Source organism: Physeter macrocephalus, chromosome 4 (assembly GCF_002837175.3).
Source record: "Physeter macrocephalus isolate SW-GA chromosome 4, ASM283717v5, whole genome shotgun sequence".
NCBI classification, from domain to species: domain Eukaryota; kingdom Metazoa; phylum Chordata; class Mammalia; order Artiodactyla; family Physeteridae; genus Physeter; species Physeter macrocephalus.
In genome coordinates, this window is record NC_041217.1 from 100,841,636 (window position 1) to 100,855,772 (window position 14,137).

Sequence of the window (14,137 nt, forward strand, 5' to 3'; positions counted from 1 at the left end):
TCTCATCTTCCAAAAGAGAAATAAATACACGCATAGTCTCTAAGACTGAAAAATCTAGAGACAGTAACATAAGTGTGTTACAATGAAATGCAGAGACAAAATAAGAGATGAAACAGTAAAAAGAACAGAAGACAACTGGCTCCAGGAATGACAGTTACCGGTGGGAGGAATGAGGCACAGAACTAATGTTTTTGTGATTAAGTCCTATAAGGCTATTTGATATTAAACTATATTCATGTTTTACTTTTTAAGCTTTTCATATATTACTTTGATTAAAATAAAAAGGCATGGGACTGACCAAAGGATTCAGGGAGACCTGAATTGAATATTGGCGTCTATACCATTTACACATATTCAGAGGCACGTGGTCGGCGCTTTAATCCTATGCAGATAACCTTCTTTGTTCTTCTGGAGAGATGAGTCAGAAAACACCTGCATAAAGCGTTCTGCCTCTCCTACAAATCCTCTAAGCCACACACAAATCAAGGATGTCAGAAAAAAACTTTCAAAATTTGGGAGCATTTAAAAATTTTAAGTACTGTCATTCAAACAGTTATGTTATATTAAGTACTTTAAGAAATTTTCTGATAAAATACTGCATGCCAGGAAACAAAATTCCAAGAAAAAATTTTTTACTGACATTCAAATTGGTATCATGAGGAATAAATCCTTTATTAACAGATAAATGTTAATATCCCCACTGTTTTTTTGTTTTTAAATTCCAAATCGTCAATTGCAGTGATTAATGTGTACAAAGACTATAATGAAAAAATATATAAAGCACTAACTTCAGAAACTGAAGAAAATGTCTAAGATTTCTGTTTAATAAACATTCTCAACGTGATTCCCTGAAATGCTTTGATATTTTTCTCAAATTATCTCATGAATTTCAGACATCCAGCTTGGTGACTTTTTAAGTTCCCACTACAGCATTTATTATACTGCATATTAATTTTCTTTCTTTTTTTTGGCCGTGCCCCGGGGGCATGCGATATCTTAGTTCCCCAACCAGGGATCGGACCTATACCCCCTACAGTGGAAGCCTGGAGTCTTAACCACTGGACCGCCAGGGAAGTCCCATAATTTTCTGTTTACTTGTCTCTGACCCTCTATAAACGGCCAGCTCTGCAGGGCTTGGTACAGGGTCTCTCCTGTTCACTCATGGGTACATCCCTATCACTGCCTGTGGCACAAGGAAGACAATAAATATCTACTAAGTAAATGAACAAAGACATAATTTGACTTAAGTATTTATACCTAACTTAGAATCTATTTCTTGCTTAAAATAATACTTAAATATGACACAAATTAATATTTCATACATACAGGAGGAAGATGAAAAGTACCTTTCAATGAGTGTCCCGTTCTGAATCATCCAAACATCACAATATGTTCGAGACACCAGCATAACAGCAATAAGTATCAAGTAACCTGTCTAAAATAAACGAGGTATAGCAAATTAATTAAATGCATTTTAGAAAGTTAAAAGAAACATTACTTTGGTAAAGATTTTTGGTTTCTAAATTCAAAGCTTTATTCTAGCTTTAATGTAGTTGGCTGACATTTTACCTACAGGTTATTTTTAAATATAATTTTGAAAGAAGTTTAAAATATAATGTAAATGGAAAAGGCCTTATAGAACATTTAATCTAATTTTTCATCCAGATTCAAAAGTGAATCCCAGGCAGGTCAAATGATTTGCCTTCATATAATTAGTCAATGACAGAAACCAGCAGTATAACTTAGACTACCGAAATCACAGTGTATTGTGATTGTCCTATGTTTTTAATATACAACTCTAATAAAGAAAAATGACAACTACCAATATACAGTTAAGAACAAATACTGAAGCCTAAAATTTTGCTTAAGTAGAATAAATTTGGTTCGGTTTGTTAGAAAAATCTCTTAACAGTGCCCCTGCCCTTGCAGGGCTTTCAATTTAGTTATTAAGGCAAGATTTACACATAAAATGTAAGAAAGCAGACCAGTGTAGGTAAGTATATTTGCATCACTTCATGTGATAAGTGGCAGGATTGAAAGGTCTGAGGTAGCAAAAAAGGCTTATGACATTAGAAATACATTAAATAAACCAAGTAAAACAAAGGAGAAAATGACGATTACGAGTAAAAAAAAAAAGATGAAAGATTTAATGGAAAATAAAAAATAGATTAAAACCATATGCATTATGGTATTGCATATCCAGCAGAGCTTATAAAACTACTGCAAGCTTTTAGGTAGAACAAAATATTAAAAAGTGTTGTTTACAGAGCATTACTTAAGCAATGCTGGGCAAGATGGATCTTCGTGGGGGAGAAATGAGAGGCTGAGTGGCTGGCTAGGAGTTGTCTTTGTGTGGGATGAAAATCTACCCTCCAGGCTCCAACTGCAACACACACCCATTCAAAGGTGACCTTAAACTTTCTAAATGGGAAAAATATGACAGCAGCATAGAAGCTAAAGTCAGAGAAGAGGGTCTGTGGCAGGGGGAAATGTTTGTTGGATAAGGTGTTTGATTTCAAAGTTATGGAATTGAGGGGCAAATGCATCTATGACTTTTGTAATTTTTGCAAAACAAATCTTGTTTTTTAAAAAAGGTGAAGGTACTGAAAATACAGCCCTTAAGTGAAAGACAAGGCAGGGAGTCATAAACACGGAAGTAATAAATGAATCCATAAGAAAGAAGACAATGTCAAAGAAAGTCTACACGACTGAGTTGTGACAGCTGCTCCCCCAACGTTTGCCAGAGTTGTCCAGCAAGAAAGATACCATCTTCCTACCCTGTCCCACCATCTCCAAGTTAGGTATTAAACTGACAACAGAAGAACCTACTGATTTTAATAAATCCTATCTGTAGATGACAATTTAATGGTAATGCTAACTTTTAATTCAGACCTTAAGTACAGCCTCAATCCTAAATTAATCATTTGAGGAATAAAGGCAACATTAGACAAAGATGGTTTATTTTTTCCTTTATTTTATATACTTTGCTTAATTTTTCTTTAAATAATTATCAAGTTTACTTGTCTCATTTAGCAAAATCTGCCGAACTTTGATTACTGACAGTCCTGAAATGCCTTTTTATGCAAAGGCTGTCCTCAAAATCACCATAATACCATTACTGGGTTCAAAGAATATGTCAGAAACTAAAGATAAGCCTGATTTAGGCAGTCCCTCACCTTATGATACAGATGAACTTCCATAAGTTCATATGCAGTATTTTTATTTCATACATTGATTAATCTATCTCTACCTCCAATTATCTGTGATTTCTTTTTTTTTTTTTTTTTTTTGGGGTACTGGGCCCTCTCACTGTTGTGGCCTCTCCCACTGCGGAGCACAGGCTCCGGACGCACAGGCTCAGCGGCCATGGCTCATGGGCCCAGCTGCTCCGCGGCATGTGGGATCTTCCCGGACCAGGGCACAAATCCGTGTCCCCTGCATCGGCAGGCGGACTCTCAACCACTGCGCCGCCAGGAAAGCCCTATCTGTGATTTCTACTGGAGTTTATTTCACTTTCTTGAACTGGGGTTAAGCCCGGATTTTTATATCCCTCAAAGATGGTTCGTAAAATAGCTCTGTGGCATGGATACACCTTGACAGAACTGGGAGGTTGGCCAAGTTAGGCCCATCTACCTTCTTACTAACTCCCAGAGATCTATTCAATGTCTCACATTCATTTCATATTCAGCAAAACTCTGCTAAAAGGTTAAGTGAACATTAAGCTGTTAACTGATAAGGGGGGGTAATACAAAAATCTTTCCAGAGAAGAAGCTTGTATTTTAAACAAAGATTCTTCAAAGTCAGGTAGATTGTAGAATGAGAAAACAATTAATTATATCCAGAGAGTCACGGGACACCTTCACAAAGAAGATAAAGAGCATTAAGCTGTTTTTTAAACATATTTGATTTTGTTAGGGGTGTTGTCACAAACATGGTGTCATGAAAGCATGAGGGCACAAGGCCTGGCTACAAAACAGCAAAGAACCTTCCAAGTAGATGGTATGGAAAGGAAGAGCAAAGTCACGTTGTGATTTACCCTATAGGAGAAAAGAAGCCAAGTGTTCTTATTAGGGTTTTAGAAAGAAGACTAGTTAGAAAAGGAGAAGAGACTATAATAATCCAAGCAAGTGAGAACAGTAAAAATGGAAAGTAAGGGACTAATCAAAGAGAAACTCAAGGATGCTTGGAGAAAACATTTAAAATATAAGGGACGAAGCAGATTTTAAAAGTGCGTTTTCCAATTTTTCTTCAAGAAACACATAGGATCTCTATCTAATTAGAAAAAAACCAAATGTTATTATTTTTTAGAGTCTCTTAAGGGCAGAGTCAATAAGACATGACGCTGAAGTGAGGGGAAGGAGAGCAAGTCCAGTGTGATGGAGGAATGTGCATTTTCTTTGAGAATTATAGTGCTTTTGGAACGTCTTATCCTTTTCCTGCTATCAACAGATTACAAACCTAATGCTTTTTAAAATTTGAACAGTGGGAAACAATTATGTTTGAAGAAGACAAACTTGGCAGAAAAGATTTAAAAAGGAGAGATTCTTTGAAATGAGACTAATTAAAGAACACTGTAATATCTAGGTAAGAATATTTAGAAAGAAAAATTAGCCGATACCAGTGACTGAAAGGATGAGAGGTAGGTATGAGGAGGAGAAAGAGTCAACGGTGATAATATTTCTAGATGTACAAAAGGAGAATACTGAGGTAATTAAAGATGGAGAACACAGCATTATTTTATTTTTTAATCTTTAAAATACTTAATAAATCATGACAAAGATAATCTTGACAAAAGGGCAAATGAAAGAATAATAAAACTTTATTCTTACAACCAGTTCACTTCCTGAAAATACTTGAATTCAGGTATCTTAAAAACATATTTAATCAAATATGAAGAAGCAACTCTCAAACATATTCCATATCAATGCTACTTGTTAACATCTTAATGTAATAAAAAGGTCTTTCTAAATTTAATCTCGTTTTCATTATATTATAATAAAGCAACACCATTTAGGCTGGCTGTACTGAAGTACTCTAGTATTTCACATAAAATATAATAAAATAATATTTCATAAACAAGAGAAAATCATTTAAAAACTAGCACTGAACAACAAGGGTACTTGCATGACAGGCAGTGATTTAGACAAAAATTTAGTCGTCATTACCTACAGAGGAGACACTTGACCTGTAGTAGAACAAAGGTTTTATAATTCTATTGTTCTGATCTCACATAAGCTTTAAAGTTGAACACTTAACATTATCGTTTCATAAGACTTACCTCTTTACAAAATGTTCTAGGGACCATGATTTTCAGAATTCGTGTGAGCCTTGAAAAAAACACCTTGTCTACCACAGCTCGTTCTTTTTTCCCCTCTTTCTACATTAAAAAAAAAAGAAAGAAAGCTTTTAAAATAGTTATAGCAAATAAGATTAAAGAACCATGTTTCATCTAAGGCAACATAAACAACTATTAAGATGGATACTGCATTTGAAGAACATAGTCCTGTACTACTCTTCATATTCAAACATGCTTTCAAGGAACTAAGATGTTACCAAAAACTGAATAAGGAAGTGAGAACTTCCTTTCAGAAGTGAAGCTGCAGAAATATCTGGAAAAAGAACACTGCAAACAGAACAGCAAATGCCAAATACCAAGCTAAAAGCTCATTTAACAATAAAATGGCCTATCTGGCTGGAGTTGTGAGCAAGAGAAAGTAGTAGAAGATGAGGTCAGAGGACAGCTAAGAAATGGCCATTATCCATATCATTACTGTTTGTTCATCATCCACTTCCTTATTAACAACAGAATTTTTAAAATATCCTGAACAGGAATTTTCTTGCTATCAATTACAGGAAACTTTTGGATTCCTAGATTTATCATTTAACATTTCTAATATGCACTCTTCCTTACAAATTCAAAGACAGACAAGGTTCCCTCACTCATACAGTTCACATTCTAGCAGGGGAAACCCAGATAAAAATAAACCAATAAATAAATTGTTACACATAGACTAGGCAGGGTCAAGAGAAAAAGAATGATCCAGAAAAGTATGAGAAGAAAGGTCTCTTTGGGGGAGGGTAGTAAAGCACAGGGAACACCAAGCACAAAACCCAGGTCAGGAATAAAATTGGTATGCACACTGAAGAGCAAGATGACATTGCTGCTAGAGCAGAGGGGACAAAGGGAGAGAAGCTGAAGAGATGTGCAGGACCTATAAAAAACAGAGCCCTGAAGCCATAGAAGGATTTAGAGTTTACTGTCAGTGTAGAGGGAAATCACTGACAACAAGTAAGAGCAGTAAATCATTTTATTACCCTCAGATATTTCTTCATTTTCACTGGTCCAAGAAAATAGAGCTATAAAACCATTTGCAAGGATAAGGAAAGAGTGACAGGAACTGGGTATAGTGGATGTTATTTACTTTATTACCCTTGGGCTGTCTGGAGGAACAGGCAGAAGAAACTTCTCGAAATAGGCAAGACTCTCCAGAAGGACCCCATCCCCAATTGAGCTCCTTTCCCCAACTCCTATAATCACATCTCACTTATGTATTAACTACTATGCTCTAGATAAACAAATACCCATGGTATAGTAAATTCTATTAGTTAGACAAACTTTGCTGTAAATATGCTTTAATTAAATTAATATCTAACTTGATAAACCTTAAGTGAGTTGTTTGTGTACTGAATTAGAATAATAAGCTACCATCCATATGTCACACACTGTGCTAAGGGCTTTATATATGTAATCCTAATAAACAGACACTGCATATTGTACAGGATTGTAGACAAGAGATGAAGGCACTGGGTGTGTAGAGTTAGATCAGAAAGACTAACACAGAAAGAATTGGATAAGAACCAACCTACCGTGTAACTGCTGGAACAGAGTTCAGGTCTTTCAAACCGTACAAAGGTTGTAAACCCCATCCCAATGAGTCACAGGCCCAGTCTACTTCATTCACACATGTATATATTCATTCATTCAATATTTACTTGGCCCAAGGCACTGTTTTAAACCATGGGGACACACCAGTTAACAAAACACAAAATGCCCTACTCACAGTCTATTTACTCTAGCTAGCCTATTCTCTTCAAGCCAAACCTTACAACTTCAACCTAAATCTCCCCTTTCACCTCGCCAAACTGAGAAAGTATAGGAAGAAAAGAATAAAGAGAAAGCACTGTACATCAACTACCTTTAAAGAAAGACTTCTACTCTCGTTTCCCTCCTGTCACTGCCTCCCTACCACACTTCATCCCACCTGAAGTCAGTACCTTCTCCATCCCTAGCTTGAGCCTTAGACAGAATAATTCCAAGGTGAAACGGCCACCTTCTGACTTAAACACAGGACAACTATTTCCAGCTGTTCTCAAGAAATGATCTAGGGCAAACAATGAGGAAGGTTTAAAAAAAAGTTATAAGAAAGTAACAATGAAGCACGTTGTATATAATTAGCAGTTTACCTGGTATATAATTCCTCCTCCTCTTTTTCTTCTGTCCCTGTTGTCACTGCTCCTATTTCTTAAGCTGTCTGAAAGCTGACTTTATTATTTTCATTACATTTGAATCCATAAAGGGAACGATATACTTCCTAAAGTCAGGAAACACCAAACACCTGGACTGGAGGGCTGACTCAGGCTGAAGAAATAATCAAGATGCTGTACCATTCTTTTTTTTTTTTTTTTAACATCTTTATTGGAGTATAACTGTTTTACAATAGTGTGTTAGTTTCTCCTTTACAACAAAGTGAATCAGTTATACATATACATATGTTCCCATATCTCTTCCCTCTTGCATCACCCTCCCTCCCACCCTCCCTATCCCACCCCTCTCATGGTCACAAAGCACAGAGGTGATCTCCCTGTGCTATGCGGCAGCTTCCCACTAGCTATCTAATTTACATTTGGTAGTGCATATATGGGGTCAGGTTTTTAAATTTAGATATAAGAAAGTTCAATATTCTATAAATAAGAATATCTTAAGTACTCATGAACATAACAAGAAGTATAATGTAGTGTCCAATTAATTGATTAGTAGTAAGGTCCTCTGTTCCCTTAAGAAACTATAATATAGTTAATTAAAGGAGATAACCAGAAAATACAAGTTAATGGTTCCTGAAATACATTGTCAATGGTTTCTGCCTACTGGCTTTAAGAACAACTGTTTATATCTAATATTCAACAAAATATTTTGCATCAAAATAATTATCTTACTTGTAACAAAAGCAGCTGGAGAAGATGATCATAGCAATTATGCAGACAGCCATAGAAATGAGCAAAGCCAGCCATCGAATGCTGCCATCGAAAAATGGACCTGATAATGGAAGTAAACAATGAAAAAGACATATTACCTTTCGATCACATCTTAAAAGGAAAAAATAACTTGTAGTGTTGAACTCTAGAAAGCTTGCTTATTGTTAAAACCAGAGAAAATATTTCACTGAGAATCATGATTGCACTTTTCTCTGCTAACCTACCTATAACAACAGGGGGCAGTGTAGGTTGTAAATACTGGTTACATAAGTTGGTCCGACAACATTCTATTGTCCGGCGTAGCTGGGCTTTTGGTGAATCCTAAAGGAAGAAAATTAGAAATAATCTGATACACGAAACTGATAATTAATTTTTAAAATATTCATAAAATACAGTTTCTAATTCAGTGAGTGAAAAGGACCTGCTAAGTTTGTGTGAAAGTGATTATTGAAAAATTTAAATCTATCGTGAAATAGTGTTGTAAAGACTCTAAAATGTTTTTTCTTAAGAAGAATGTATGTATGTGCATGGTGTGTTAGAACACTAGACTATAACTTAATTACAGATAAACAAAAGTTTATATATATTTTTCACCCAAAATTTGGCATATCTTAAGATATGACTATTCATTTGTTTTTAGTAAAAAAGTATTTAAAATCATGAGATCTTTTCCTAAAAAACATGGGTAATACATTTTATTACAGTGATAGACTAGCAGGGTAAATATGATCTCATAGTAGTATTGAGACTTAGTTGGATGAGACTTAAGATCTGACTAAAAAGTGGAGCGTGTCCTAGGCCAAAGAAATGACAGGTTAGAAAAGGTAGTCAAGTAGGCAGAAGATACAGTTGATTCTGCCTATAACAACTATGTTGAAACTAATGAACCTGGTATGGAAGCAAGTTGAAGTGTATGTGGTGAGGATAAGGGCAAAATATAGAAACAATATTTCTGAGAGTTTTTGGGAGACCACCAACCAGATATGTGTCCCTAATAGATCAGAAAATGAGCACAGGGAAAGACTGTAGTCATGGGAACAGATACCAAAAATTATATGTGAAGTTTTATTTGATTAAAAGTACAGTATTTGAGAAGTTCTTAACTTGAATGCTGACATTTCAGCACTACCTGGAAGAAGTGCCATTCCAGACCAAAACAGTAACAGAAAGGAATTGTCTGTCGTCATAGAAGTAGCAAGAATATAAGCAGAAATCAACCTTCTTATTCTTAAATATCAGATGGGTAGAAAGGAGAAACCCCGGTATAATCAGGTATTCCTTTAAAAATGTGAAAATGAGATTCCATAGGGGAATCTATATGGGATTCTATAAGGGACTTGAGATTATATAAGAGAAGGTAAGATGGGTCAAGAGTACTTGGAAACCTCCAAAAGCACAAGTTTTACATTTTAACTGAATTTTTAACTTTCTAACAATTTTTTTTACCTTTAAATGATCATAAAAAGAAAGAGAAAAGAGAGACATGTCAGAAGTTACACAGGTGACTCTGAAAAAAATATCCCAGATCTAGAGAAAACTTACATGAAGGATGGAATGAAGAGTATACAACTAAAGATGAATAAAAGAAGCGTGAAGCATCCAAGAATAGTCCCAGTATGGCTAAAGTTCAAAATGAGCTCAGCCTTGCAGGACAGAAAATGTAAAGAAAAATCAGGAAGGGGTTTTTGGCAGTGCTAGAAGAAAGACCACCAAGCAATGGATGTAGTATTGCCGACAAAATACCAGGTAATGGAGGACAAAGAAAACGAACACTTCCTTAACTCTCGTTTTGTTTCAGTCTTCTCTATCAAGGATGATTACAGGAATGAAGAAGGCAGACCAAACGCTAGTAAGTGGGATTGGTATCCCAGAAGTATGCAGAGACCCTACAATGTTTCTGTGTTCTGTCTGAATTCCCATCTTCTCAGCTAGGTGAATTACATCACAGGAAGTTGAGAGCACTTCGGAGAAGGCTGAAAGCGGTATGATTTAAAGATTTTAGAAACGAGGAGTGCTGTAAACCAGATAGCTAAATGTTACATTACTTTTAAAAGGGAAAGAAAGACTTTGCCAACAACAGATTGGGGGCAGCACAGTATTATGGAAACAAGGATTTGGGAATCAAATAGCTTTCTGATCTTTATGATTTCTTTCCTTCTGCTAAATTTGGGGTTCTTTCATTCTTCTTTCTCTAATTGCTTTAGGTGCAAAGTTAGGTTGTTTATTCGAATGTTTCCTGTTTCTTAAGGTATGATTGTATTGCTATAAACTTCCCTCTTAGAACTGCTTTTGCTGTATCCCATAGGTTTTGGGTCATCGTGTCTCCATTGTCACTTGTTTCGAAGTATTTTTTGATTTCCTCTTTGATTTCTTCAGTGATCACTTCGTTATTAAGTAGTGTATTGTTTAGCCTCCATTTACGCGGTGCGCTTAATCCCCTCTCCTCTCGCACCAGGAGACAAAGAGGCAAGAAAAAGTCTCTTTTCAGTAGCTCCGCGCCCGTTTCTCGAGCTCCTTTAAGTGGTGCCCTTAATCCCCTCTCCTCGCGCCCCAGGAAGCAAAGAGGCAAGAAAAAGTCTCCTGTCTCTTCGGCAGCTCCACGCCCGTTTCTGGAGCTCCTTTACGCGGTGCGCTTAATCCCCTCTCCTCTCGCACCAGGAGACAAAGAGGCAAGAAAAAGTCTCTTTTCAGTAGCTCCGCGCCCGTTTCTCGAGCTCCTTTAAGTGGTGCCCTTAATCCCCTCTCCTCGCGCCCCAGGAAGCAAAGAGGCAAGAAAAAGTCTCCTGTCTCTTCGGCAGCTCCACGCCCGTTTCTGGAGCTCCTTTACGCGGTGCGCTTAATCCCCTCTCCTCTCGCACCAGGAGACAAAGAGGCAAGAAAAAGTCTCTTTTCAGTAGCTCCGCGCCCGTTTCTCGAGCTCCTTTAAGTGGTGCCCTTAATCCCCTCTCCTCGCGCCCCAGGAAGCAAAGAGGCAAGAAAAAGTCTCCTGTCTCTTCGGCAGCTCCACGCCCGTTTCTGGAGCTCCTTTACGCGGTGCGCTTAATCCCCTCTCCTCTCGCACCAGGAGACAAAGAGGCAAGAAAAAGTCTCTTTTCAGTAGCTCCGCGCCCGTTTCTCGAGCTCCTTTAAGTGGTGCCCTTAATCCCCTCTCCTCGCGCCCCAGGAAGCAAAGAGGCAAGAAAAAGTCTCCTGTCTCTTCGGCAGCTCCACGCCCGTTTCTGGAGCTCCTTTACGCGGTGCGCTTAATCCCCTCTCCTCTCGCACCAGGAGACAAAGAGGCAAGAAAAAGTCTCTTTTCAGTAGCTCCGCGCCCGTTTCTCGAGCTCCTTTAAGTGGTGCCCTTAATCCCCTCTCCTCGCGCCCCAGGAAGCAAAGAGGCAAGAAAAAGTCTCCTGTCTCTTCGGCAGCTCCACGCCCGTTTCTGGAGCTCCTTTACGCGGTGCGCTTAATCCCCTCTCCTCTCGCACCAGGAGACAAAGAGGCAAGAAAAAGTCTCTTTTCAGTAGCTCCGCGCCCGTTTCTCGAGCTCCTTTAAGTGGTGCCCTTAATCCCCTCTCCTCGCGCCCCAGGAAGCAAAGAGGCAAGAAAAAGTCTCCTGTCTCTTCGGCAGCTCCACGCCCGTTTCTGGAGCTCCTTTACGCGGTGCGCTTAATCCCCTCTCCTCTCGCACCAGGAGACAAAGAGGCAAGAAAAAGTCTCTTTTCAGTAGCTCCGCGCCCGTTTCTCGAGCTCCTTTAAGTGGTGCCCTTAATCCCCTCTCCTCGCGCCCCAGGAAGCAAAGAGGCAAGAAAAAGTCTCCTGTCTCTTCGGCAGCTCCACGCCCGTTTCTGGAGCTCCTTTACGCGGTGCGCTTAATCCCCTCTCCTCTCGCACCAGGAGACAAAGAGGCAAGAAAAAGTCTCTTTTCAGTAGCTCCGCGCCCGTTTCTCGAGCTCCTTTAAGTGGTGCCCTTAATCCCCTCTCCTCGCGCCCCAGGAAGCAAAGAGGCAAGAAAAAGTCTCCTGTCTCTTCGGCAGCTCCACGCCCGTTTCTGGAGCTCCTTTACGCGGTGCGCTTAATCCCCTCTCCTCTCGCACCAGGAGACAAAGAGGCAAGAAAAAGTCTCTTTTCAGTAGCTCCGCGCCCGTTTCTCGAGCTCCTTTAAGTGGTGCCCTTAATCCCCTCTCCTCGCGCCCCAGGAAGCAAAGAGGCAAGAAAAAGTCTCCTGTCTCTTCGGCAGCTCCACGCCCGTTTCTGGAGCTCCTTTACGCGGTGCGCTTAATCCCCTCTCCTCTCGCACCAGGAGACAAAGAGGCAAGAAAAAGTCTCTTTTCAGTAGCTCCGCGCCCGTTTCTCGAGCTCCTTTAAGTGGTGCCCTTAATCCCCTCTCCTCGCGCCCCAGGAAGCAAAGAGGCAAGAAAAAGTCTCCTGTCTCTTCGGCAGCTCCACGCCCGTTTCTGGAGCTCCTTTACGCGGTGCGCTTAATCCCCTCTCCTCTCGCACCAGGAGACAAAGAGGCAAGAAAAAGTCTCTTTTCAGTAGCTCCGCGCCCGTTTCTCGAGCTCCTTTAAGTGGTGCCCTTAATCCCCTCTCCTCGCGCCCCAGGAAGCAAAGAGGCAAGAAAAAGTCTCCTGTCTCTTCGGCAGCTCCACGCCCGTTTCTGGAGCTCCTTTACGCGGTGCGCTTAATCCCCTCTCCTCTCGCACCAGGAGACAAAGAGGCAAGAAAAAGTCTCTTTTCAGTAGCTCCGCGCCCGTTTCTCGAGCTCCTTTAAGTGGTGCCCTTAATCCCCTCTCCTCGCGCCCCAGGAAGCAAAGAGGCAAGAAAAAGTCTCCTGTCTCTTCGGCAGCTCCACGCCCGTTTCTGGAGCTCCTTTACGCGGTGCGCTTAATCCCCTCTCCTCTCGCACCAGGAGACAAAGAGGCAAGAAAAAGTCTCTTTTCAGTAGCTCCGCGCCCGTTTCTCGAGCTCCTTTAAGTGGTGCCCTTAATCCCCTCTCCTCGCGCCCCAGGAAGCAAAGAGGCAAGAAAAAGTCTCCTGTCTCTTCGGCAGCTCCACGCCCGTTTCTGGAGCTCCTTTACGCGGTGCGCTTAATCCCCTCTCCTCTCGCACCAGGAGACAAAGAGGCAAGAAAAAGTCTCTTTTCAGTAGCTCCGCGCCCGTTTCTCGAGCTCCTTTAAGTGGTGCCCTTAATCCCCTCTCCTCGCGCCCCAGGAAGCAAAGAGGCAAGAAAAAGTCTCCTGTCTCTTCGGCAGCTCCACGCCCGTTTCTGGAGCTCCTTTACGCGGTGCGCTTAATCCCCTCTCCTCTCGCACCAGGAGACAAAGAGGCAAGAAAAAGTCTCTTTTCAGTAGCTCCGCGCCCGTTTCTCGAGCTCCTTTAAGTGGTGCCCTTAATCCCCTCTCCTCGCGCCCCAGGAAGCAAAGAGGCAAGAAAAAGTCTCCTGTCTCTTCGGCAGCTCCACGCCCGTTTCTGGAGCTCCTTTACGCGGTGCGCTTAATCCCCTCTCCTCTCGCACCAGGAGACAAAGAGGCAAGAAAAAGTCTCTTTTCAGTAGCTCCGCGCCCGTTTCTCGAGCTCCTTTAAGTGGTGCCCTTAATCCCCTCTCCTCGCGCCCCAGGAAGCAAAGAGGCAAGAAAAAGTCTCCTGTCTCTTCGGCAGCTCCACGCCCGTTTCTGGAGCTCCTTTACGCGGTGCGCTTAATCCCCTCTCCTCTCGCACCAGGAGACAAAGAGGCAAGAAAAAGTCTCTTTTCAGTAGCTCCGCGCCCGTTTCTCGAGCTCCTTTAAGTGGTGCCCTTAATCCCCTCTCCTCGCGCCCCAGGAAGCAAAGAGGCAAGAAAAAGTCTCCTGTCTCTTCGGCAGCTCCACGCCCGTTTCTGGAGCTCCTTTACGCGGTGCCCTTA

General features: G+C 40.5%; 1 protein-coding gene across 3 annotated transcripts in view; it reads right to left on the minus strand.

The window, feature by feature from the left end:
- ABCD3 (ATP binding cassette subfamily D member 3) overlaps positions 1-14,137 on the minus strand; it is an 89,595-nt gene that overhangs the window by 46,956 nt on the left and 28,502 nt on the right. For all 3 annotated transcript variants that reach the window (XM_028489109.2, XM_024119742.3, XM_024119743.3), the window contains 2 exons: positions 5,279-5,377; positions 1,347-1,435 (listed from right to left, as the gene is read on the minus strand). In XM_028489109.2, the coding sequence (XP_028344910.1) occupies positions 1,347-1,435; positions 5,279-5,377 (188 nt within the window). The remainder of the gene's footprint in view (positions 1-1,346; positions 1,436-5,278; positions 5,378-14,137) is intronic.